General features: G+C 37.5%; 2 protein-coding genes across 2 annotated transcripts in view; both read right to left on the minus strand.

The window, feature by feature from the left end:
• LOC137138081 (uncharacterized) overlaps positions 1 to 25,792 on the minus strand; it is a 33,090-nt gene extending 7,298 nt beyond the window's left edge. The window contains exons 1-16 of the mRNA XM_067524987.1: positions 25,398 to 25,792; positions 21,347 to 21,550; positions 9,989 to 10,063; positions 9,749 to 9,893; positions 9,539 to 9,636; positions 8,791 to 8,947; positions 8,114 to 8,211; positions 7,466 to 7,698; positions 7,023 to 7,126; positions 6,157 to 6,671; positions 5,814 to 6,055; positions 5,204 to 5,277; positions 3,748 to 5,122; positions 2,243 to 2,347; positions 1,135 to 1,483; positions 222 to 320 (exon numbers count right to left, since the gene is read on the minus strand). Of these exons, the coding sequence (XP_067381088.1) occupies positions 222 to 320; positions 1,135 to 1,483; positions 2,243 to 2,347; positions 3,748 to 5,122; positions 5,204 to 5,277; positions 5,814 to 6,055; positions 6,157 to 6,671; positions 7,023 to 7,126; positions 7,466 to 7,698; positions 8,114 to 8,211; positions 8,791 to 8,947; positions 9,539 to 9,636; positions 9,749 to 9,893; positions 9,989 to 10,063; positions 21,347 to 21,550; positions 25,398 to 25,653 (4,129 nt within the window). The 5' untranslated portion in view covers positions 25,654 to 25,792. The remainder of the gene's footprint in view (positions 1 to 221; positions 321 to 1,134; positions 1,484 to 2,242; positions 2,348 to 3,747; positions 5,123 to 5,203; positions 5,278 to 5,813; positions 6,056 to 6,156; positions 6,672 to 7,022; positions 7,127 to 7,465; positions 7,699 to 8,113; positions 8,212 to 8,790; positions 8,948 to 9,538; positions 9,637 to 9,748; positions 9,894 to 9,988; positions 10,064 to 21,346; positions 21,551 to 25,397) is intronic.
• Positions 15,037 to 21,329, minus strand: LOC137137193 (uncharacterized). Its single transcript, XM_067523143.1, has 11 exons — positions 20,943 to 21,329; positions 19,840 to 19,926; positions 19,305 to 19,445; positions 19,049 to 19,188; positions 18,247 to 18,383; positions 18,062 to 18,155; positions 17,836 to 17,935; positions 17,392 to 17,651; positions 17,128 to 17,308; positions 16,800 to 16,927; positions 15,037 to 16,702 (listed from the first exon to the last, which is right to left on the minus strand). Exons 2-11 carry the CDS (start codon positions 19,919 to 19,921, stop codon positions 16,385 to 16,387), a joined length of 1,581 nt encoding a protein of 526 aa, XP_067379244.1. The 5' UTR covers positions 19,922 to 19,926; positions 20,943 to 21,329; the 3' UTR covers positions 15,037 to 16,384.
• Positions 25,793 to 27,580: the final 1,788 nt, after the last annotated feature.

Below are 27,580 nucleotides of genomic sequence, written 5' to 3' on the forward strand. Positions count from 1 at the left end.
TGGATTATATTAAATACTGATAATGATAACACTGTTGTAATAGTTCATTAATATCATTCTGTATGAATGTATTTGTTAAATTAACATTTTTTATATTATTAAGAATATAACACTGAATTGTACTGTCTTTAATGAAATGTCAGACTATATAAAAAACAAACTTGTTTCATTCCTGATTTCAGTTCACTTTGTTTGTATCTTAAAAGTATTTTAATTTATACTTGGCTCATATTTGTGCTGCTCGTCATCTTCAGAGAGTTCAACTCCTCCAGTCGCTTCCTCTCGTACAGGCTCACAGATGGGGGACAGATGCTCCTCCTCTGAATAAGGAATAACAAAGGAGGCAATTATTATTTTCAATATGTAAAAATCCACTTATTATTCACTTAAATAGTAGATTACTAATTGTTTATAAAATGCCAGTACTGTCAATAAACACCAAGGTAAAATGAAAATGAACATTTAAGGTAAATTAACTGTCCAAATGTAAGATTGAAAAACTTTATGCTCATTCATTCACGCTCCAGTATGAGTGAGATTTCGAAGCACATGCTTGCGAGGTAAAGACAGAGAAAATAAATTAAAGACAAAAAAAATACTTCTGTATGCAAGATGAAGAAAAAAAAAAGAAAAAAAAAAAATATATATATATATATATATATATATATATAATATTTTTTCTTAAAATATTTAAAATACAGAATAATTCCTCAGATTGTAAATGTGCTTCCTATTTCTCCATTTTACGGATTACACGAAAGACTTAATCATTAATAATTGGTCTCTGAATGAAAACCGCTGATGAAGACGGTGAATTCGCTCGTCAAGCTGCCAAATAAATGTACCGTCTTAGTAGAAAGTTGTTTCAACAGAAACCCTGAAGTCCAACACTCAGTGGGTCAATGCAGTTTGCTACGTTCAAGCACCAACAGCTCACTCTGAGTTTCCACGTTTCAGCCGGAGTTTGACTGTAGGCCAAACGGAGAAGCGATGACAACAGTTGTTCGGGGACGTCGATGTGTTTTACTGTTGGCAAACGTCCCCTAACATGACACTTTTCTAAACCGGATTCGCCAGTAGCTGCGTCCTCTTTACACCGAGAAGACAATGCGTTTAACTTCGGGTTTTACCAACCTGTTGCCTCTACTTTGATCTCAGGCTGAAGAACCACCTCCAGCTGCCTCCTCTGCCGGTCGATCTCCTGTCTGAATCCCGAAGCCTCCTCCTCGTATCCGGCTACAGTTCTCTCTACCACCGCGAAGATTTCCTGGGCGGCCGTGGTGAGTTTCTCGGTGATGATTCCTCTCAGAATCTCCACTTTAGACAGACTGACGACTGTGTCCAGCTCCATGTTGGTCCTGTGGATCCAGCTTAGCATCGGCGCTGTTGTTGCTGGAGGAAACAGGCGGGGAAGGTTTGGCGCGGGTGCTGATGCAAACACAAACACTGTCCGACTAGAAACACGAATGGAAAAGAAAAAGTCCTATAAGCTAGAAATGGCGCGGGAAGAATTAATGAATACTCGTGCACGTGCCTAAAAAGTACTACCCTTTTAAAAATGTACTTTAAAAGTACGACAAGTTCATTAAGAAAAAACAAGATGGTGGGGAAAAAACAGACCTTTGCAATCGTACATGTCCCGATAAACTTCTGCAAGAGAAAAAAGTTGGTCTAAAAAAAAAAAGATAAACTTTTACTACATCTGGCAAATGTTTTCGTTTTAAATATACTTCTTGGTCTGTCACCACGGAAAATACAACAATGGCAGGGACATGGACATGGGAGCTATTCATAGAGCTTTATTTTAACTTGGCCTCCAATACAAAGCCATTAACACAGTGCTTGGCACAATTTTCACATCAGTGACAGACACCTTAGGAGAATACTCTCACCGCAAGGTGTACTCTGACCTGGAGGACATGGTTGAGTTTGTTTGCAACCAATTGCAGAACTACGGACAACTTCACGGGTATCGATGAATGTATGCCAAATGTGGAGAAGGTGGATTAAATCCTAGCGTGCTATTTATTTTGCCATTGATGAGAAATTCCAAAAACACGTTTACTGTCAAACAGACGTTTATATTCAAGCCAAAGCTTAAAATAAAACATAACAATAATTAAAAAAATGAGCTTAATGCAAGAGAAGCTGACCTAAGATTGAAGATCATGGCTAAGATGGACACCTGGAACGTCCATGGCCGGTTACCAATAATGAAAGGATGTGAATGGAGCACTATAACCCGACTACGACCATCAACCCGGCAACCGTGGTCCTTGAGACGTTTGGCTATAGGATCAACGTAAGAGACCAGACCCACCAGTGCGCGAGACTGGATGACATCAAGCTGTATGCCAGGAGTGAACGAGACATCAACTCACTGATCCATACCACCAGGATATACAGCCAGGAAATCGGAATGTCATCCGGACTAGATAAGTGTGGCTGGTTGGTAACAAGGAGAGGAAAGGTAGTCAGAACTGGGATTGTACTACCGGAGGGCAACATAGCAGATGTTGAGGACAGCTATAAGTAACTTGGAATCACACAGGTAAAATGGTAACGATGAAGAGGCCACAAGGAAAGCAGCTAATACCAAGTACCTACAAAGAGTAAACCAAGTCCTGAGAAGTCAGCTTATTGTGAAGAAGTCCATCTCAAAGTCTAAATGGGACACACATCCAAAGGTGGTTGAGAATGACAGAGCTAAGATCCTGTGGGACTTCCAGATACAGTCTGACAAACTGGTAATGGCAAACCAACCCGACATAGTAGTTGTGGACAAACAGAAGAACAAGGCTGTAGTGGAAGATGTAGCGACAGCAGGATCAGGAAGAAGGAACATGAGAAGCTCGAAAAATACCATGGGCTGAAACAGGAGTTTGAAAAGATGTGGAAGGTGAAGGTACAAGTGGTAATAAGAACACGGGGGCTGTGAAACCAAAACTGGGAGAGTGGCTAAGATAGATTCCAGGTACAACATCTGAGATCTCTGTCCAGAAGTGTGCAGTCCCACAACCTACTGTATTAAAGTCAGTGGCGTCAACCACTGAGCTATCCAGCTGTCTATATGTATATTAAAAAAACACACAACAAGTAAAATGTGCAAGGTTTACTAGGTAGAACTTTATTTTTATTCTAACAGAAAAAAAGAGAAAGATCAAACTTAATGATGGCAATAAAGGTTGATTATTGTATTTGTTTATCCTGTGTTTGTTAATAAAGTTAATACAACCGTAAGTATGTTTTATCCTTAGCTTCTCCCACAAGCCATCAGGTAAATCCCTTTTGAGTCACAATATTGTATTTCTTATATGGCCTTGACACGAATAGTATCAACATAGCTGCTTTTCTTAACCTGACAAAGAACAAAGGAAAAAAAGCTTAATCTCTGGGAGGAGAAAATATTAGTCAAAGTGTTTCACATTTGTGCTGCAATTTGCAAACAAACTTTCAAAGGGGAAATAGATTTCTGTAAATCTCCTTAATTTACTGGCCCAACACAGCATTGCTTTTTGTAGCCAGGAGCTTTACATTTACAGGTAAAAAAAAAAGAAATTGTAGGTATTTTGGGGATGAGAGGGGCTTTGAAACAACATTTCGATAGTCATGTTGGAAAATAATACAGTAATGATTCAGTGTGGAGTTTGCATGTTCTAGAATGTACAAATTCTCCTAACTACACATTGTTCATATGATAGAACCCTCAATGTTTTGTAGAGAAAGAAAAGGCACTTCAGTCTTTTAGGGGATCAGTCCACGCACTGCTGACTCCTCGTCTCTCTGGTGGCTCTTCATGTGAGTTTTCAGACAGTGGCTCTGAGTAAAGGCTTTGTCACAGATAGTACACTGGTAGGGTCTCTCTCCATTATGCGTTCTCATGTGGACCTTCAGGTGTTCAAGGCGAGGACACGCTTTCCCACAAACCCCACAGACAAACCTTTTTTCCCCTGAATGAGTTCTCATATGGCCACTGAGAGTACTCCTGGAGTTAAAGGCTCGTCCACACTTGGAGCAGCTGTATGGCCTCTCCCCACTGTGGATTATCATGTGTCGCTTCAGAGCGGATTGAGAAGACAACCCCTTCCCGCATTCATTGCACAAGATCTTCTCAGTGCTGTGTGTTTTCAGGTGAACATTCAACTCGCCTTGTTTATAAAAGGCCTTGCAGCAAATGTCACAGAGGTAGGTTTTTTCTCTGACTGTGTGAATTTTCCTATGTTCTCTCAGTGTTTCCAGTGATATGAACTGCTTCTCACAACCCTGACAGGCATAATGCTTCTCCCTGTTGTGTCTCAACTTATGTAATGATAAAGACCTCAAATTACCAAAGGATTTACTGCACACATTGCAGCAGTAAGGCTTCTCACCTGTGTGGACCATGTTGTGAACCATCAACTGCTTTTTTTGACCAAAAGACTGATGACAAACATCACATTTGTGTGGTTTATCGTCCACATGTTTCCAGCGATGAGCAATCAAACTAGACTTACTTATGTATGTTTTATGGCAGATCTCACATTTAAATGGTCTCTCTCCCGAGTGAAGTTTCACATGCCTGTTTAGAGCAGCAACACAGATGAAAAACCTTCCACAAATGTTACATGTGTGTGTTTTCAGGTGACTCTGAAGGTGGTTCCTCAGCTCCTCTGCAGACTCTGAATGTTTTCCACAAACTCCGCAAAGCTTTTTTGGATTGTCCACATGACTCCAGGAGTGTTTAATCAAAATATTCATCGACCCACGCAGAGATCCGCAGACTTTGCAGGAAACAATACCTTTGGTCCAGGCCTTTTGAGAGGATTTGATCAGTTTTCTTCTCTTTGTTTTGACACCTGAATGTTTCATTCCCTGCTTTCTTTTTACCTTTAATGACTTCAGTTTTGGGTCACTCTCCCCCTGCTGTTCGTCATCATTCTTGTCTGATTGCCAGTCGACATCACTCTCACCCTCTTCCACTTCCTCATCACCACCACTGTTGTCTTCATTCTCAGTCGCATAGCCGGCAGAAGACAGCACTGTAATGTCATCTGAATCTGATATTCCACAATCTTCCCCCTCCTCAACTTCATCTGTTTTTATTTGTTGTTGCTTTGCTTTTTCCACAGGACTGTTGGAGGAACTGAGGGTAGAACATAAGGACTTAGTTACATGTACCTTTAGCTTTAACAGTATCAAAATGTTCTCTGCTTTTTAAACTCACCTTGCATGGGGCATATTTTCATAATTTGGTGTGGTAGAGGTGCACGGAGTTTCACTGGTGGCTTTGTTGTTTCTCTGTGGAGGAGGAGGATCCTTGATTTAAATAGTTAATTTTTACCTCGGAGAACAAACTGTTATCATTACAAGCTCATAAGTCAAATTAGGAATATGTTTTTCTAGTATTTCTAGAAATGATTTTCTAATTGGATGCAGTTTTTATTTAAATTATCCAATAATCATTCTGAAAATCCCAAGATCTTTGCATTTGCTCTTTTTTCCTAATTTTATATGCATCTCTGTGCTAAATTTGTGGAGGCAGTGTTAACTTATTTGGGCTGCATAATGTGTAACATGTCAACTTTGTCCCTGCAAATGATGAAAGCTTAGTTTGATGACAGCTTTGATTCCTTTCAATGACTGAAAACTCCACGAAGGGATTTTACAGCTAGAATCAGCCACTGCACCAATTGCAAGGTAAACAGTGGAATTATTTCCCAAAACGAATTAATCACTAAAGTGGACTCATGAAAACAAATGACAAGCCTGTATTTTTTAAACAGTGATATTATCCAAAACAGCAAATGAGACAGTTACCCAGCCCCAAAAATTACCTTTACTCGAATGCAAAGAGCTGATCTTCCTTTCCCAGTGGACCTGATGGACTTGCAGATCTCCTCTGCTGTCAGTGTCTTCACTTTCAGTGGTTCTAGCCTCCTTAAGTTGTCAGTCAAGAAGGCATCAAATGGCTGGTTACCTTTCAGTATCTCTGGGAAGGTCGACCTCAGCAAAGCCAAGAATTCCTTCTGCTGCAGGCCACGTGGACACATTAGCATCCGGACTGGACATTTATAGGCTAAAACAAAGACACAAATTAGATTACAGAATTTGATTTCCATTTCTTATTTTATTTTTTTATCTGGGTGTCTAAAGTAGAATTACACTTTTTAGATTTACCCTTTTTTGTGAGCATATCAGTCTGGGTGTCCTTCAGGAAGCAGACTCTGACTTGCAGTGACTTCTGCTTCTTCGTTTTCATTTTTGACGATGGAGACTCATCACCCTTTTCTGGCTTCCAGTCAGTATCTCTGTGATCTTCATTCATGTTACTGTCACTAGCATTTTCTTCATTGTTAGGTTCAGAGCTGGCAGAGGAGGGTAAAGAAGATAGTCTGCTTGACTGTTTCCTATGACGGACTAATGAATATGAATCAGTGTTACTTTCCATCATGCACCAATCACTGTCATCTTGTTGCCTGTTTTCAGGGGCTTCACCATGATTCGCTTCACTGAGAGCTGCAGAGTGGGTGGGAGAGGCTACCAGAGAGTCACTGGTTGGGTCTGGTAATACAGGTAAATCTACTCCATGATCATCATCAGCATCTTTTGTTTCAATCTGATGTTTCCTTGGGTTGCTGGACACAGCATCTGCTTTCTTACCTTCCACTCTTTCAAGAGCCCTGCTGCAGATACTAGAAAAGTACAAATGTGGGTTTCATTACATTTGTTCACACAAACAACTGTCCATAAGCTAAATATCGCATCTTTGATGGTGATAAGCATTTGTATTTCACTTACTGAAACATATACTCTGCAAATATTCACTGTGTATGTCAAAATTATTTCACTAGTTCTATTCTGTCCAGAGCCACTGGGCCACTACATGCTTCTTTTGGCACTTAGTGTCTTTGTGAAAGTAAATTTTCTCTAAAACATCTGAACTCCTACTAAATAATAAATCCAGTCCTAATTTAAACTAACTAAATGGTTTGTAGTAGCTTGTATTCCTAATCCTCACAGTATCTTAACTAATGGGTTACTACCTTTTGTGTTGTCCAGTTTCATCACTTGCTGCTACAGATGTGGACAGAGAACCTGTAATGGCAGGATGAAGCTCTTTGTCACTGATCTGCTTTTCATCTGCAGCCTGGAAACAAAAAATAAATAAAATCATTTTGTGTACACAGGAAGTTTGCACAATCTTATGAAATAACATTGTAATTATGCATGAGAAAATATGGTGGTATTGTGGAAAACACTGTTTTTATCAGTCGCCCCAAGTTGATTATTATCGGCCAAAATCAATCCATTAAAAACTGATGCTTTCTTTACTGAAATCAAATGTGTTTTGTCTCAACGCCAAGTGTCTGCATAGCCAAGTATGGTCTGTATTATATAAGTTTTTATTCTGATGAACATGTTGGTTTCTGTACTCAGCCAAAGATTCTTTGCAAGGGAAGAAGCTCCACTCTGTTAAATGACCTACCTTTACTCTGATATACAGGGCTGATCTGCCTTTCCCTGATGATTTAATGGAGTTGTAGATCTCCACTGGTGTCAGTGTGTTTAGTTTTAGTGGCGTTAGTTTTCTGGTTGCATCACTTGTGAAGGTGTCAAACTCTCCATTCAGCTTAGGGAAGGTCGACCTCAGCTGTGTAAGGAAGTCAGCCTCCTTCATGCATCGAGGACACTTCATCCGCTTTATCTGGGACTTTAACACTAACACACAAGCAAAGTATTGGCATTTCGTCTTAGTACACAGCATAACAGCAAAAGCTGCAAAACGTTTCCAAGGCTCCATGATCCTTTTGTCTTTGTGTATTAGATCCGTCTGTGTGTCCTGATGTGTGTGTGAGTAAACAGTATTTGTTGTTAATTTTTTTTTCTTGCTAACTAAATTTTGCCTTTACTAAGTTTTAGTGGTTAAATGTTTTCAGCTAATTCACTCTGTTGCCATTTCCAAAGTTTTGTCATTAAGGCTTCATCACAATTGTTTTGTTAAATACAAATACTTTCCTTCTTCCACTAACAAAGTTAGATTCTATTTGCCAGTATCCTCAGCTTCTTTTCTTTAACTTGACTGGATGTGTTACCGAGTATTATGCACTCTCTTTTTTCTCTGTTGTATTCTTACCACCTTTTTTGAGCACATTGGTCTGGTTGTTCCGCAAGAGACAGACTCTCAGAATAAAACGATCGCATGTCCTAAACTTTGTTTTTACAGACTGGCCTCTGCAAAAGAATAAAAAAAAGGAAAAACATTTATCACTGGATTATTTGTCAAGCGCCCAAAATCTTTCAGTCTCATCACAAAGGAAATGTAAAGTATTGATTAGGTCTGGGTGATACATTGAAGTAATTCGATTACTTTTCATTTGGGTTTTTAAACAAAGTAAAAAATTCTTAAACTGCATAATCGAGATTAATGCTTCCTCAGCTGCCACTCACAAGTCAGTGAGCAGTTCTCCGGAGTTACAACAGTTACAGTTACAACATGTTGCCATTTCCATAGAAACACCTGCCTGTTGCGGCAGGTAAAGACTAAAATAATAGCTAAGAAACACAGTTGTTACCTCAGAAATAAGCAAATGGCCTCCCCCTCCTCTCACTGAGGTTTTTGTGCAGGCCTCACAGTAAGTAACACTGTGTCTACAATTAACAGCTACAGTGTTTGTTCAATATACAATTGCTTGGAAAATATTTTGTATTTTCCTTTTTTAATACAATTTTAAAATCGTGATTTGCTTTAAGTTCGTGTACAAGGAAGAAAACCGAAAATAAATAAATAAACATCAACTATTTTATATGAACCTTTTTTTTGGTATTTGATAATCTGGGTCCCTCAGACCCTCCTGTTCTACACTGGTGCTCTGTGCTGGCTCCTCAGCTGATGCCACCTCCTCTTTCTCTTCCTCTTGTTCCTCAGTGTGGCCTGAGACCTCCTTGCTCCCAGCAGCTTGCTTCACATCTGAACAAAAGAGATTCAAATGTTTGTGGGAATTTATTCTGTTATATAAAATGTGCTGGTTTTCTGGATCAGAAAAAAGGTTTAATGTATTTGTCAGTATACAGAACCTCACTCTGCCAATCTGTTTATATTCTTGGCATTAAAAAGAAAGTGTTTTGCGCTAAATGTAAGTCATTTTTTTTTACTAAGTCGGTTTTAATTGCCAGTTTTTTCTACAATTTTTTGCTAAGGTTTTGTCTTTCACCTCGTTTTTCATTTAGTAACTGTCGATGCAATTTTCTCAATGTCATTGTCTACTACATATTTGTTGCACAGCAGTATTGCAAGAACTTTTCTACGATATTTGTGTTTTTTTTTCAAATGTGCGTAAACACAGGTTGTATCTAATCAAACATTATTCTTGCAAATGAGATTTTGACAAAATATCTGTTACTAGCATACAACTTTCTTCGTTTCTTATGCCAAAAACATTTGGCTTATTCACGTTGTACTGGTGTGCTGTGCACCGCTGTGTGTAGTCGTGCAGCAATATGCTCAGCTATTATTCACAAACAACTTTGTAAAAGGCTTCATCTTTTTTCTGTGTCTTACCACTTTCTTTGACCATGTTGGCCTGGGTGTCTCTCAACAGACAGACTCTAAGATTCAAGGGATTCCACATCCTGATCTCTGGTGTCACAGACTGATCTCTGCAATAAATAATAATTCAAAAATTAAGGAAAAATCTGAGGTAAGAATTTCTAACAAACCAAAACCTGTGAATCTGATCTCCATGAAAACACAGTAATATCATATTTGAACCTTGTATTTTGTAGTTGATGATCTGATTTCCTTAGATCATCTTTGTCTTTATTTGGCTCCTCCGCAGATGCCACATCATCTTTATCTTCACTCCCTCGTTCATCACTGTGCCCTGAAAACTTATAGCTCCGTGCAGCATCCAGATCTGAATAAAAATACAGAGTCAACAAGAAGCCCTTTACAAGAAGACGTTGACATTAAAAAAAATAAAAACATTAAAAATGTACAGTGAGGACGTACATCTCTGCTTTCTTTGCCATTGTTCCTCCACAGTGAGTTGACCTCCACCAGCCCTTTCCTCAACATCTTCACATACTGAAATAAAATTCAGAAATAAAGTTTTCAATCTATCCATTAATATACAAAATGTGTCTCCCCCAATCAATCGATACATTCTTTGTCCCTCAAAACTATACAGAAAACACTAGTGTGGATGTAGCATATTCAATTTTCCTATCAAAGAAAATGATCATTTTCACATGTAAGAAATTTTAAATCACTGTTATTTAAACAATACGTTATTAGAATTGTTTAATATTTTTATGTCTTAATTTATTTGTCAAGAAATTGCAGTCTGCAATCACCTCTGTATAGCCAAGTCCTTTATTTAAACATCCTATGAGTATGTTGACATTACATTTGTTATCTGATAATATTACGAAAGTTCAAAAAAATAATATAATATCACCAGTGAAAGACTGATGCCTTTCAGCAAAAAACACATTTTGACTGTATTTCTACTTCTATTAATAATCCCTCTGTCAGAAACGTGGTTTGAAGAAATAAAAATTACAATATTGTCCTCTGAAATGTAGAGGATTAAAGTATAACAGAATGGAAAACCTAAGTACAAACACCCAAAAATGATGCTTGAGCAATAAGTACCGTTTTGGGATGAGTACTGTACTTCCCATGAGGCAGGGTAAAATGAAGTGAAGTAAATGTATTTCAATCAACTGCTTACAAACTACAACAAATTGTTGTTACACCGTACATTAGTTTTACAGTGATTCTTGTGTAGTGTGATAAATGACACTCTCCTTGTGCTTAACCGTGAAACTGGTTTACTGCACCTGTTTAAGTGACTGTGTTTAATATTTACTACGAACCATTGAATTTAATAAATGAGACATTAGTCCTGGTACAATGAACAACAGATTCATTTATTCAAGATCAACAGATTTGTCTAAATGTATTCACCCAATTTTTATTCTGTTAATGAACATTACAAAAACTAAATCTTAGTCCATAGTTAAAAATACTGTAGGACATCTCAAGGCAAGGCACTGAACCTCAATGTTCTGCTGTGGGTTTCCCTCTATTTTAAGTTCTTTTTAATTAAAAGTATTAAGTGAATAAAAGTTAGTGTCAAAACAAATTGTTTTTACAGTAAAGTTCCTAAGTCCACTTTCAAACTGAGTGAACAACTACAAAAAGTCCATACTCAAGGAAATGTGCCAGGTTTATCCACTTTTTTTTATCACTCTGAGTGGGATTCTTTATCAATATGGACGGACTGTTGTGTCGACCAAAAGATCCATTCTCTAGCTTTAGCAGACTTTCATTTTCACCCAACACAGAGTCCACCTTGGACGGATGATCTGTAAAGAAATACAGAGACAACAAGGAAGGTCATAGGATGATCAGAGTGATGTGTGCTAACAACCTGAGCTGGGAACTGTCCAACAGTCAATTTATGAAGACATTACCTGAATGCTCTTCAGCCTCTTATTAATAGGCTGAAGAGCATCAAATTATCCAAAAAAGATCTGAGACAAAGAAAACAAATTAGACACAGCAAATCCGTTACCTATCTGGATGTCCTGCATTCAAATTCAGCAAGGCGTTGGAGGAATGTGGCATGACGTTGACGTTTGCTGCTTTTCTGCTGACCACGCGTCCCGTCTTGCGGCTTGTACCAAGTTTGGCTGTGCACTTGGTACCCACATCTGGATTGATCCTCACAAAGAATCTTTTAACAGAAAAAAAAAACACTTAGAAATTAAGACATACAGCAGTGAGATGGTTGTGACCTGGTCCTGTAGTCAAATGTAGTCAAAATAGGGCAAAGTAGCCTATCTGGTCAGATGAGTAGCCTTTCAAACAGGGTTTTCACAGGCAAACTCAAAAATAAGTGGCAAAATGGACAAGATAAATGCAGGGTAATTTGTAAGACCTTAAGAGACAAGTCAAAAAGGGGTAGGGAGGTTTACCAAACAGGAAATGAAACTCTTCCAAAGTGTCATTTATCTATTATCCCTTACCTCTGTATCATCTCCAGTGTGGTGGATGCTGACTCCTGATACTCCAGGTTGAAGATATAATACGATCCAAAAAAGACTGCAAGCACACTGCTAAAGTCGTGGAACTGGTCAGCTTCATAAAATATCTTCCCCTCCATACTGACCATCCACCGGGTTGCTGACATCAACATATTCCCTAAAATAGAACAACACTTGTGTCTTGAACTGTAGTATGTAAAAGTAGAGAATACCACAGCAAACATTTTATTCTTTTTCGCTTTTAGAATTTATCTTACCAAGCATGATCACCCTTGGTGTGGAGGGTAATGTCATCTCTGTCTCAACAGACGTCTTGGTGGATGCCTTCAAAATACAATATGCTTTTCTTATTGTATGCTATGATTATAGATTATGTTGTACAGTTCTTGTTTCTAGTTATTGATTTACTTGGTGTTGGGTGCTTGTGCATGTTCTAGTAATCCCTTAGGGTCAATAACCTATCTACCTATCCATTTTCTTAAATACATAGGTATATTGTCATGTTCTTCACCTACAAAGCAGTGGAGGATAAAGTTGTATTGCATTATCCCTAGTGCATAGCCAAGCCAAGCCTTAACCTTTGGTACCAGAGGTTTGGTTTGACATTTAGAAATCATGTTTAGTTCAGGTCATGGTCATGGAGGTTAGCATAAATATGCATAACTATAAATCAGTAGAAGTATAAGACAAACTTCATGAATCTATTTCCTAATAGACACTAAAATAATGAGCCATGTAGGGTCAGGGTTAGTGGCCATGTTGCTTCTTGTTACGTGCTTGTACTAGAAAGAACATCCCACAAACTGAGCCAGGCTCCGGTCAGGTGCAGCCACCACACTCTTGGGCTTGGATTGGGTTCAGAGAGAAAAATGTGGCCCGATCTTAAAACAATACGTTGACACCACAACTCTCAAGCTAAATGACTAAGAATGACATGTTTGTTTTGATTTGAGTGAAACAAATGAAATATTCACATTTAAGATGTGGATGTTGAGTATGAACTGAATGCCTAAGATACAAAATATTACATCAGCAAGGATAAAGATGGAGTCCTCGTTTTCTTGGAAGCACTTCATCAAGAGAAGGATGACTGCGATGGAGATCTGGTCATTGCTCAACTCTCTACTGTCAGCCTCACTTAGCAGATGCCAAATCTCCTCAGTCTGCTTAAGTCTCCTGCTTTGACAGTAGTTCCAAATTCTCTGTCCCTTGGTTGAGAGAGCTTCCTTGAGGCGTGCGTCTACCTCAACACCTGTGAGTGAGTGGAAGTGGGTGCAGAGGCCCCTTTTGGTAAAAATGAATGGCCACTCCTCTTTGATCTCACATATGCGTAGGGCAGGCCAAGAATTTATCTTCTGTCTCTGGTGAATGTAAGTCAGTTTCATGTATTCATCTACATCTGTCATCTCAATAGCTTGAGCTCCTGCTGATCTGAAGACAGTTGACATAGATTTTCTTTTTGCCTCCAAGGAGTCAACTGTTTCACCATCTGGAAGAACCGTGGGTTGCCAGTTGATGCAACTATACCTATCCAGTTCAGATCTCCCTCTTTTGATGGCAACATCATGGGGAGCATTTTCACTACTGAGCCTTTTCCTAGGTTGCCGGATTCTGCTAAAGACATCGTCTCTGTTGACATATTCAACTCTCGTTTTAAGTTGTTTGAGTATGGAGTAATAACCACACCCTAACTGCTCACCATCTGCAGTCTTAGCCGCAAAAGTAGCAGGATACTGAGTTACAATCAACCTGGATACCTCTGTACAAGCAGCCAGGTTGGGGTTGAGGCAGTGCACTCTCATTGCTTCCACAACAATCCTAATCATTTTTCTTCTGTCTTCAGGTGGAGCCATAACACCTCTTTCTATGGCCTGTGAGAGTCCTACAGGCATCTTCTCCCATGGAATTTGAAAGTTGCTGGTCCAAGAGGCTTTGGCTTTTAAAGGTTGTGTGGAAGGAAGCTCAACTGTCGCGTGTGCTTCTACTGACACAGGTGGTGGGGGGTTTGTTACAGGTTCCACCAAATGGTTTGAAGAATTGGAATTCACAACTTCACCTAAATCCTCAAAGAAAAAAAAGACATTAACTGAATATAAAGACAGTAATAAATGCAACCAAGAATAAGAGTGAAACTAGCACATGGGAAAACCGTACCCATTTCAGGTTAAGGATTTAGCTTGTTGTACTTTTAAGGGATAATTCAAAAAGAGGATTCAAGGACGCTGGGCCATCAACAGCTGCCATTTACTGCAAATAAGACCTGGCTTTTCAGTTTTTCAAAATTATGGACGTCTCATTCTAAATGGCCACTTACATAATGCTTTTATCCAAAGCTCTTTACAATGTTGCTTCTCATTCCCCCAGTCACACACACTCACACACCAATGGTGGTGACTGCCATACAAGGACACCTACAGCTGCCCTATTGTTGCACCCTCATTGTTCCAGAGACAATAAAAATAGTACCTGGGACACAAAGATACTGCTTCTGTGACAATTTTAAAACAAGAGTTATCACAAAAAATTTAACATTCATTCACCCAGAAAAACATTTTTTCTTTTTTGGTACAGATACTTTATTATACCTTCATTAAAGCAGGATTTAATTAAAGCAGGTTTTGTCAATTTAAAATTTGAGATGTAAATTAAAAGTTCTAACTACGTAGTAAAAATCAGTAAGAGTTAGATTTAACACTACTCCTGAGTTTATTTGGTCCTAAACAGAATTGGTGTTAAATTAACTGTTGCTATAGTGTTAACATGTTTGAGTAACATTAACTCTAAATCGTGTGCAAATTTATCACTGACAAGTGTTATTTCATTACATGTTAAATAACTCTGGAGTGTTAATTTTACACTCAGTAGTGGTGATCATTGACTCGTTCACCAAAAGTAAATGATCACAGAGGTAAATGGACTAATCGAGTTACAGCCCATTTGCTTTAAACACAGCATTTAGTTATTGGAAGTTAAAACTGAAGGGTGATAGAACTCTAACAAGACTAAAGGTTAAACACTACTGTTTTGTTTATACACTATCTTCAGTGAAAAATAAGCTCTGATAGAGTAAAACTTAAAATTGTATACAAAATGGTGTTAGAAAACTGTGGCGTTACTTTTAAAACTAATTAACTTTAAGCAGCATCAAAAATGTGCAAATTTTCAATTTTCCTATTTCAAAGAAAATAAGTGAAAAAACACAACTGACAAAACAAATAATACATGTAACAGCTTTATTTTCTTCTCCCAACTATGTCAGGCTCTAAATATTAAAACATCTTATGTAATATATAAAACAGTAGCGTATAAAAAAAACCTTGACTTTAGTTCTGCAGAAAACAGAAATATGGAACAACGTACAGGGAGGAATCTGTTGTGCCATACTTCATTTGAAGATCCAGTGGTTTGAAGTAACAGCTTAATAATGTTCAACACCTTCACAACTCCCTAAATGCATTGTGGTGGTCTTCAAAAAACAGGGTTTCCATCAGTTTCCCACAGAGCACTACATTGTCATCTTTCACAGCAATAGTGTTGATCTTACATAGCACAGGAATCTCAGACAACCTCTGTACAGATGATGAATCAGGGTAGTACCCTGTACCATGAGCTTTTATTCACCTAGTGGAAAGTAGAGGTGCCACTACTTATCATCTGCCTGTACTAATTTACCAAACAACAAAGGCATATTATGCAATAAGCATCAAGACGGAATTGCATTTAATCCTAATTCATTACAGCCGTCACACCACTTTACTTATGGAGGCCAGTTTTCGTGCCGATCGTAGCCATAGTCAAAGGCATGTATTTTACCTTTCTGGTAGACATATCTAAGGTGCTTCTATCTCAACATTTCAGAGGCTGTGCGTGTCTCTTCTACATTATTTGATACCACTTCTCCTTCAGTGGTAATTGATTTAACTGCCACATCAGACTATAGAGTAACACAAGCATAAGCCTGGTCACTATACTCAGGAAGTTTGTAAATGGTTTGTAAACACACACAAACCGATCGGGGAGCTTGCCAACACTCACTGGGAATAAATAAGTTTGAGTTCAGTGTCTTGCTCATGGAGATTTTGATATGTGTCTGGAGGTGCAGGGATTCGAACCACCAGCTAAAGCATTAGTGGACAACCGCCCACCTACTGCACCACAGTCGCATTTGGTGTTTACTACTTTTTCAGCGTTCAGAAAACATTTAATCTTACAGCTACACTCAACCTGGACATTTAAGGCAAAGATTTTATTCAGGTAAGTAGCCATGAACTAATTGCAAATACCGAACCACCACATTTGAACAAGTAAACTGTGGCGTACAAAACACTTCATGACAGAGTAGAACCTTTAAATGCTAATGAAGCAACTTTGCCCTAACTTCAGCAACACGGGGACTTTCCTTTACTTTTCCAACATCTATGTTGTACACAGTGGTTTGGATGAATGTGTACATGTTTTGGAGTATGATGTTGTAAGATGTGCCAAACACAAAGTGTGCTTTAAAAAGCTCATCGAAAGCACCCAGAGAGGAAGTTGTCTTGCATGGTATGGCAGTCTTATCAAGAATGATGAAGAACTGGTGGATCTTGCTCTTTTTTGCTCCAACAGCCAGGAGATAGGGTTGAGTGCTGGTAGTGATGGCATCCAGATGCTCTTGGAGGTTGGTTCCTTTCTGAAAAGCCAAACACAGATAGACAAACTGTAAGAACTAAGTGGTTATAATATTCTAAATTGGCAATTTCAACCCAAAAAGGAACTAGAATACGAACCTTCTTGAAGACCAAAAGGTGCTGTTCTGCCTGGGAGGCTGACACCTTTCCCGGTCTCTTCCGTCCCTGAGCCGAAGGTGGAATCAAATGTAATAGCAGCAAAATTGTTGAAAGGTCACTGTCCCAACCTGTAACAACAGAAATTAGTTTAAACGTACAGCAACATTTTTTGAGCTAAACATTTCTCTATCTCAACCAAACTTCAAATATAATACTGACAATACATTTCCTCTCAAACAGGAGGTTTGATTCTACAACTGAGCCGCCCCATGTTTGTCGGTTTCTTGTGTGCACACTGTCAAAATAACGAAAAGTGTGAACAGCTCACCATTGTTGGCATTAATGTCATCTTCAGAAGGATCAGCGGCCAGAAGGAGTCTTTCCAGGTCACCAGAGGAAGGAAGCTTTTTGCATTGTTGGATGATCTTTCTCTTGAATGTTGTTGGCCACTTTTCCAAAAGCTTGCCGGATACATCCTCACCAAACATCAGTACAAAATCCTGTTCAATCTGTAATTGATTGATGGAGAATTATATCTTTTGTCTACCTATTAAATTGTCTTTGCATTGCCAAAGGAATGAAAAATATTTACCAAGCCTTTGATATCCTTGAAACGTGGAAAGTGAGACAGTATGTTGCTTGACTGCTGGGGGTCAAGGACCATGTTGCGGCGGTTGAGAAACGTCAGCTTCATGTGTTTCTTGACTGTATCTTCATCCGTTGAATGTTTCATCAGTAAGATTGCTTCCTTGCACTCGTCTTCGCTCAGCACTTTCTCTGCAACAAACTGTAGGTCTCGTCTGACAGTTGGTCCTCCAGAGTAGCCTTCAAATGGTGGTCCTTCTATTGATGCTAGACAATATTTAAAAAGCACATTAACAAAAAAAACACCCCGATATCAAAACCGGTGACAACTATGAACATTTGAAAGCACTTTTACCAACGTGGATTTGATATAGCTTTAGACAATTGACAGTTCTGAATCTTGGCTGCAACACAGACATTAACAATTTGCTTCGGTATTGTGTATTTTTACCTCCAAATGTTATTCGTCTGTCTTTAGCGAGGCATCTTTGTATAGTTTTAATTCTCCAGGCCAAGTACCCCGTGCCACTTTCACCATCATAGTAATGTTCCTTGGAGGGTGACACAAACAGACAAGTTACTTTGCTGTTTACCAATTAATAATAAATTGACTCTTGGTAGAAATCAAATTACAGGTGAAGTTATTTGTACTGACGTTGTTCCTGTGAGCAACTTACATAGCCTTTTTTAGAGTATGGGTCACTGAGGCAGGGGAATAGGGTCACAACTCCTCTGGCATACATTTCCTTTATATGTCGTGGTGGTGATGTGCTGCAGGACCAAAAAGGAAAGAACTTCTCAGTTTCCCTGAATTTTGAATTTATTTTAAAAAAAAAGACAATGAAAACACTTCACAAATTACCCGTTCTTTTCTGTCATATCGGCTGCCAGGAGGTTTACCAGCTTTCTTCTGGTTTCATTCACCAGGGATTTGGTTCGATTGTATTCATTTATTATACGTTCCCCACCCGGTTTGCTGAGAAGAATAGATTCCACCAACTTGAAAATATAATAAAAAACATTCTGCATGTTAAAATAGTCACTGCCATTTAAAGTGCAACTCAACTAATCCAAAATTAAGGTAATGTCACAATTCTAAAGCTGCTTTCACACATGCAATGGATTCCTGAACTTCTCCAGATTTAACCATTGTGAGCTGCATGTGAGAACAAGTAAGTCGGCATGGACATTAGATGTTCTTTATACTGCAAGAAACCTAGGACATGATCCGGATCCGTGTAATGTCAGTGTGAGCCTAGTTTTGAACACAGTGAGTGGGTGTTCACTTTCAATCAATCTGCTTAGCACAACACCACAAAATATAGGAAATTATTACCATGTTTCTGTCGTTATACCACTTTTTTCCTTCAGAAAACCAGGGTTATATATACATAACGTATCATTTCTAATTGTGTGATTGGTTCTGCTTCGATATACTGTAAACAAAATATCGTTGATTTGTTCAGCGCACTTTTTGTGTCACGTTGTGCCACCTACAAGTTCTACCCAACCCGCCCCACACTGAAACCAAACTGACCATTTACCCAAGTGAGAACACATTGTTACCCAGATTCTCCAGGCATAGTCCGGAGAGCATATGTGGAAACAGCTCAAGACAACAATTTAATAGTGTCAGAAGAATGTAGAATTTATTTAATTCTTACCTGCTTAGCTTCTGTGTCCAGCTTCTGGCGTTTGGTGGAAGGGCCATCTGAAATGAGGACTGTATCCTGTGAGTCTGATGAATGAAGCGACGATAATGATAACTGGGACCATTCAGAAGACACTTCTGTGGCAGCCGTTTCTGAACGTCATCAAGAAATAAAATATCAGTATACACAGTTCTCTCACTGACACCTTCTACAGACTTATTTCATAAACAACGCAAGACTCATAAGAAGAAACATCACACAAACAAACCTGTGTCATATTTGATGGTTAGTACCCCAGTTGAGGGATCTGTTAGTACATCTTCAAATATATCATCGTCCAACTCAGTCCCTGAACTGTCGACCACTTTCACACCTTCTGTTAGGGCTGGAACACCAAACTTTGCAAATGCTGTAAAACAATCACAGGTTTTCTGTAAAAAGCAGGATCACCATTGATTTTACATAAGCCTGAAATGAAGACGATCGAGCATTTTCCTGAAATAATAAAATTATTCCGTTTTAAAAAAGGGGCTCCCATGAAACAATTATTAGAAATTGATTTGTCAAGCATTTATAGATTTTAAACAGTAGATTTTTTTTTTGGCTTTGTTTTTACACCTAAAAATTGATTCATTTTTAACATAATCAATCATAAACATAAGTAACATAATGAAAATTATTCCAAAATGCAGAGAATGGAGAATTTCATATAAAATGCAGATTAAAGAGACTACTTTCACTTAACTTACTAAAATACCTTAAAACACCTTTCGCATCTTTCTGCAACAATGTTGGTTTCTTACCGTCAATCAAGAACTGCTTCAGACTTGGCTTCGATACTCTAACAAATTTCTGCACGTCTCCAAGTTTTACTTTAAGCAGCATTCTCCCTGTAAAGAGTACAAACAAATGATTCCTTATAGTTGTTGCACTTAATTACACAACAGTAACAGAAAAAAATGAATGATACAATAACAGAACAGTCAGAACAGTGAATTCCTGCAGAACTGCTCTGCAGTAACTCCTACATTTCGTTATACATTTTATCATGTACCATTAATTTGAGTATAACAAGGTATTGTGTCAGGCAGACTAACTTTATTAGTCCATACCAAATTTTTTGTTTCATTTGCCCTTAATACCACACATAATTTATATTCACTAATTTTTTTATTACTCTGGCGAATTCAATTGAGTAATGCTCTATTTAGTTTCTGCTACTGAGCACTAATCTTAAAAGCTGAGCATAAAAACACTTCACGTTTTCATACATCAGTAAATGGTTGCAGTTGACGCACTTATTTTCCCCACTACAGGCAATACAGCTCTCACAATGTTACTTAAAACAGAAAGCACATGAGGCCCAGGGCCAAGCGCTACTTTGTCTAAATTAGCACTGGTGAGCTAGGATGGTGTTTAACATTAGCATAACTTAGTGAAGACTTTGGTGGTGACAAGACAACACAGAGGAACAAAGTATCTTAGGCCAATTACACTATGTAACATTAACCGAATCCCCGCACACCTGTGTTACCCATAGTGATAGTTAGCTAGCTAATGTTAACACTAGCTCAAAGCTAACTTTAACTCCCGACAAGAGCTTGTTCCAGTTTTACTGAATTTCACACACAAGGACACAAGTCACAATTACCATCACAAATTGTACCATCACACATCAAGTTTTGATGACAAGTCTTACAACAGTATTAGATAACACTGACATTAACCAATCACTTCAGCTAGTTGTGTGTTTACCATTTGCACATAACGTCGCCCTCATATTCGCAACTCACTCGAAATGAAAAGTCTTAAGAAACACTTGCAGCCATAGTATAGTCATTTTAACATGCTCTTGATACAGGATATGTCAAATTATTTATTCAATAGGTGAAAATGAAAAACTTACCATTGTCATTCGATGTGAAGAAAATGGCGCAGTAAGATACATGTTACATGAACAGAGACATACACAATACAAAATATGTCTGTTGGTGGCACATGGAGCTGCATTCAGAAACACAAAGTGCCGTTTGCAAAGGTGTTGTTAAGTGTCGATACTACAAAACCAAAAAACACTGAGATGAAGTGACGTGAGCAAAACCAAAAAAAAAACTTCAAGACACGTCAGTTTTCTAAAAGTGAAGATGCGTCTGTGACAATCTTCCTTCCAGCTTTAATCATTATTAAAGGGTTCCACAAAAGAATTAGAAGTAAAGCGATAAAACAATATTTTTATAATTTAGATTAGGAAAAAAAGTTTGGCACCATAAAAGCCTTTGGAAATTACATATGCAATCACCTTCAACTTACCTTTTTTGAAGGCTTGAATGAGTCTCCGACACTGTATTGGCGTAAGAAAAGTGCAGACGTCACCAGGTTCGACAAAGAAGAGATCTTGTGTTGTTCTAACGCCGATATTCTCCCTTAGGTGCTCACTGAGTGTCCTTGCTGTTTCTTCATGCAGTTCAGGTAACGCCGTCCTAATTTCACGTTGCAGGTTGTCATTATCCACATCTGCGAAGGTTTGAATGATGCAAGGAGACAACATTAATTCCTCATATACTGACAGTCAGTCAATATTCAATTAGTAATTTGTGGGCAGTAAAGCCCATAATGGGGTTATACAGGCTGAAAGCATCCAAAACAAAGTGCATTTGTTAATTATTTATGAGAGAAAATACCCAGATTTGTAAAATTCCACAGTGGAACAAATCCCCTATCAAAACATTAATTAATTCTGCGCGATTCAAATTGTCTCGTTTGGTGAAAAGAAAAGAAAAAGTCCTCTACACTGATCAGCCACAACAACCATTGTGGACGACAAAGGTCAGAATGGCCAGTCTGAGCAGTCTGCAGCTACACAACCCCGACCACAGCAAATACACTGTGATACACTGTGTGAAGAGGGGTAGTAGTACACTAACTAAATACACAATACTCAAGAAAAATTGCAAATATTGACTTAAAACAATTAATCATCAGAAGTCCATTAAACTTTAACCTGGTGATTCAGGTGGAATCATTGTCCATAACGCAGTGAATATGTGGCTAACTAGTGTTAATTTCTAAGCATATAACATTACCAACTACCAAAATGATAAGTTAATCACTGATACAGCAACATAAAACTTTCCTGCATTACTTTAAATATACAGCATAAATGTCAGCAGAAGATATTCCAAAAGCCAACAACAGATTACACCAGTTTTTATAAGTCATAACAAAACACAAAACTGTATTTTCTTTCAGCTGCTCCCTAAGCAATGTGTTTAAAAAAATAAATAAAATAAAAACACAGTCATTGATGCAGCCTAGAAAAATTTGCAAAAATAACTTCACACCTAAATAAAAAAACGCTAGCTTTTTTACCCGATAATTTATGATAAATAAAAATTCCTCACTTACCTTAATAACCTTTGAAAAACTGCCTATGACGAAGGAGCATGTTTTTTTTAAGTTTCCATAAATTATAATAAAAAAAAATTATTGAATTGTTTTTATGACTCTTACTTGTCATTTGCTATTTTAAATTTAATTCTGATAGGTTACTGGTAGAGATTTCCCGATACCACTTCCTCCTACTTGTACGAGTACTAAACTGTTTTGCTTCTATCATGATGGCAAGATGCTCATCAATCCAATGCAGTTAAGGAAATCCCACGAAAATGGAAATTCTTGTGTGATCTTCTGTCAAAACGAATATGGCGAAAAAACAAAACAAAACATTTTATATGAAGACGTGCGAGTAACGCAGACTGTAGAATCCACAGAGAAATATAAATGTAAGGTTCTAGTAACTGTATATAACCCTCGTTGCAGATATTACACATTTTTAAAATAATATTAAGAAACACGAGTATGGCTATTAGTAGATGGATCCAAAGACTAGAATAGCACAGCAGAGCTTGGATTTGGATTTACTTTTGTCAATTAACTTTAAAAAGATCGACCAGAGACATTTTCCACCTCTGCCTACCTGCAGAGGATAACGTAACATCAAGCCCCTTTTGGACATGGACTGGAATTTAGACATTTTCCAGAATTTCTCTGCGGTGTGTGTATGTGTGAATGCAAATGCCCAAGTATGTTGCCCCTGACATAACTCAGACTTTACCCAGACAACTTCTTAGTGCAAAGTCTGGATTATCTCCAACCGAGGTCGTTTGTGAAGGAGGAGGTAACACTTCGCAGAATTTGTATTTGTACAAGGAACAGCACAAGATTCTGTGGTATACGACTATACGCTTACAAAGCAAAACACGGTCACGTTCGCACCTTTGTTTTTGCTTCATGTCCTGCTGGAACTGCCCAAGCACCACCCCTTCCCCAATTACACCGGAGTATTTGTTCACAAGTGAGATTGCATCTCGCACAGACCATCTCCCGATGTTGTCTACATGTCTGAAAGGGAAAATCCAGACAATGTCAGCATCTGATCTTCCTAAAATTATCTAGAGTTCACGTCTTTAGAGACGTTTAACTAGTACAAATATCCAAAGGCAGGATCTGACCCAATGCCTGATACTGGTATCGGCATCAGGACATCCCTAGTCATTATAAAATGTATTTTGTATAACTTCTCTCACTGAGTGTAAGTAAAGATAGAAAAATAGCCTAAAATTACTATTCAAATCAATTCATGGGCAACACAGGGACACAAGTTAGATACATTAAGGGTTACATTGTGCGCTTTAGACTCTGTTTCTTAACAATCCTGCATGATATCTCAGTAAGCCAATAGGCTGCTGTTTTAGTCTGGTTTAATATGAGTGTGAAGTTTTTTGGTGAAGTTTGGAAAAAAGTAGGAAAGTAGCTTTGTTTGTTTTTGTCTGGGTTTAGTCAAAAATCACTGACTTTCCCAAAGATCTATTACAGAGAACTGGATTCCAAATTACAAAATGTTGCACAATTCAACTGCATGAAAGTTGTTTGCTTTCTTCAGCTGTCTTCCAGATTCTAGTCATAAAAAAAAATCCTAATGTTGTGCATATGTTCTCATGACTAGCACAAACTGGTTTTGCTTCTGATAAGATTTGGTTAAGATTCAGTCTAGAAGCTTTTCATTTCTAATTACCATCAATGGGAAAAAATATGCTTGGGCCAGTGTGCTTTAAGTAATGAATGCATTACTGGTATTAACAACAATTAAAACTGCTTGACAGCCCAGCGCTGTTCAGTTGTTTCAGAGTGATGGACTCAGCAATATGGCTGTCAGACATATTTCATACTTTTGCACTATGAACTGCTAGCTGCATGAACCCAAATTATGGTAAATGGGTTTTCAGTCAGTTGGAGAGATTCAAGGCGGAATTATAATTCTCCGTTGATACACGCAAACATCGACGCAGACCTATGCAGGAACAATGGGTAACTGTAGGCCGCAGATGCTCACACCTCCTAAATCCCAACAACATGCCGGGCGTAGATGAGTGTAAACAAGTTGATTGGATAATGTCAGGAAATAGAACCAGAAAGCAAAAGAATAGAAAAGTAGAAGAAACACAAGTCTTCATACACTGTTTTTATATAATATTAATACGTTATTTGATATATTCTATTGTTTTACTGCTGCATTATTTATTATTTATTCAGTGTATACGTTTTGTTTTTGCTGTGTTATGATAGTACTTTTATTAGAACAGGATCCCACTTGATTGTTTTGAGATGTGAATTTAGCCTTGTGACTTTCTTTGTGGTTCAGTAGACCACAAACCCTTTACAGACACTGCGTGTTGTGAATTGTAGAATATGCGCATTTAATTTCGGGAAATTGTTCCTTCATTTTCAACAAATTGAGGTTTGTTAAACAGTTGACTGCCCTCTTCTGGACACGTACGTGTACGCGAGAGTATAAAAGAAACACGTGCAAACTATCCGAGCGTAGGTCGGCGACGACGTACAAAGAAGCAAAATAATTACAGTTGAGGACGGGAAGGAAAAGTGTAAAATGACATGACAACACAAAGCAAGATGGAAATACAAAGTAATATATACACACAATGTTATAAGCAAGGAAACGTAGTAATATTCTAATGCATTATGGTATTATTTTACTCCAAACATCAACAACCACGGAATGAAATGAAAGAAATGTAAGAGATGATTCCACAAATCAGAGAAAAGATTCACAAACAGTGGTTTTAATGTACATAATGATTCTCAAATTTCAAGATCAAAAAGCCCATAATTCGGTATTGTTTTTGAAATGAACACGGACGCATATAGGCTACAAACTTAAAGATCTTAAAGCACCTTTTTTTCAATGGAGTTTGGTACGATCCAAGTACATGAATGAGCTCTATCTGTTCCAGCGTGTATATCCATTATTTTTTATGATTCGTGACATTTCAGGTTTACTCACCTATCCGACACAGTGAAACATGAGGCTGAAGAACCACCTCCATCTGCTTCTTCTGCCGGTCGACCTCCTGTTTCAAGCCCGAAACCTCCTCCTCATACCCGGCTACAGTTCTCTCTACAACTGCAAATATTTCCTGGGCAGCTGTGGTCAGTTTCTCGGTGATAAGTCCCCTCAGTATTTCTGCTTTGGACAGTTTAGAGTCCTCAGAATCCATAGAGTCCGTCGGGGAAATATATTGCAAGCTTACTCTCTCCATTTTAACGGAGAACTCTCAAGTTGTTGTGCAGAAAAACTAGATGTTGTTCCTCAGTAATGTTGTCCTACGGGAAACATTAGAAAATAAAAGTTCCGCTCCAATTCTTCTTCTCTTTTAACTTCTTGTCCCTGTTGCATCACTGCCATCTTGTGCCTTTGACACAAATTAAACACCGAAAACAAAATAAATTAAAATGAAATTAATTTACATTAATCTTTGGTCATATCAAAACCTAATCAAACTTAACTTGATTAAGTAAATCTAAATAATAAATAAACATAAATAATAAGTAATGCAAATAAATTAGTATGAACTACAAAACGAACAGACTGAAAATAAAATAAATGTAGATGAATAAATGTTAAAATATGTAAAAAAAAACAAAAACAAACACATGACATTACAATAAATTACATTAAATTAGCTATAAATAATATTTCCTTAAATAAGTAAAACTCCAATCAACTAATATATAATAATAATAATAATAATAATAATAATAATAATAATAATAATAATAATAATAATAATAATAACTATGCGAGTGCTATATAGTGCTATGCTGTATATACATTACAGCAAGATAAGTAAGGATATTTTAAAAATTCAAAAAATTACCAAGATGTGTCATTCTAACCTCATTTGATAGAAAAAATATGCTATAAGTCATAGGTTAACATTTTCACTGCTGATTTTTATTTGCTGTGATTCTGTCTGAGGCTCTGTAGAAAAATGTTTCTGACAAGTGTGGTGGCAGATCCAGAGGGATATGTACTCTGGAGACTAATACAAAACCAAAGGCAAAATGATGGAGTGAGAGCAAAAGAAGTCAAAAGTCAGAGTGCTGAAAAAAAAAAAAGACGAGATGAACAAAATAGGGAGTAGAAATGGGGTCAGATACAGTAGTGATTGTCTAAATATGACAGAAATTGTTAAATCTTTTAATGTCTTTTTTGTTTGTTTAAACTTTAGACAGCAGTACAAATCAAATTATATCCATCAGAAATTAAGCCTGCATGTAAAAATGTATGCAAAGAGACCTAAGGGACAAAACATATATGTAGCTAAGCAAACACTGCATTAATAATCTGTATGTACAATGTAGCTGTCTGATAAATCTTTCCACCAATGACCGTATGAAAAGCTCTCATAGAGTTTCATCTTTTCAAAGGTCTTTAAAAGTACAATTATCCAACAATTTTCAAATGTACAAATGTAATGCAGCAAGAAGATCATTAATATCTAGTAAAGTCAAAATATGAAGTACTGAATCACTGTATAGATATACTTGAATACACAAGCACAATATGTCTATTGGGATGTTTTAGCTCATGGGTGTGTGTGTGTGTTTGCGAGTGTGCGAGTGTGTGTGGTGGGGATTTTGACCGTGGTTTTATCCACCAGTGTGATGATGTGACAGTTAGCTCTCTGTTCCTCTGCTCTTAAACATTATTATTGTCATCATTTTTATTATGATGAAGCAGATGCCATGCAGAGGGGTAAGTAGTATTTTCTTTTTTTAAAAGAAATGTTTAAAAGATAAACATGACTACTTAGTCATTGCATTAACCTTTACACATTCTATCTCATAAGAAATGAATTTATTACAGTCACATTTTGATTTTAATTCATATATTTCCATTTTTTGTATATTTAAATGTTTTTACATGTTTGCAAATGAAAATGCAAATATACATGCAGAAAATACCTTTAATGCTATTATTAGTATAATATGTACAATTTATTTTTGTAAGTTAATTAGGGTTTTGAATTATTTTGGTTATTACTTTTACTTTTTTGATATCTTTATTTTTATTTCATTTCGACCTCCCACTTCTTATATATATATATGTATATATAGTCTTTTTACACTTGTTTAATTTGTATTTAATTACTTTTTTGTATGTATTTTATAATATAAATCCCT

This window comes from Channa argus, chromosome 12, assembly GCF_033026475.1.
Source record: "Channa argus isolate prfri chromosome 12, Channa argus male v1.0, whole genome shotgun sequence".
NCBI classification, from domain to species: domain Eukaryota; kingdom Metazoa; phylum Chordata; class Actinopteri; order Anabantiformes; family Channidae; genus Channa; species Channa argus.

Coding starts and splice junctions, on each gene's coding strand:
- LOC137137193 (XM_067523143.1), bottom strand. CDS start 19,921: ATGCTGCTTAAAGTAAAACTTGGAGACGTGCAGAAATTTGTTAGAGTA. Junction 19,189..19,304: donor AACCATCAAATATGACACAG/GTTTGTTTGTGT, acceptor GATGACGTTCAG/AAACGGCTGCCACAGAAGTG. Junction 16,703..16,799: donor ACCTTTTGGTCTTCAAGAAG/GTTCGTATTCTA, acceptor TTGGCTTTTCAG/AAAGGAACCAACCTCCAAGA.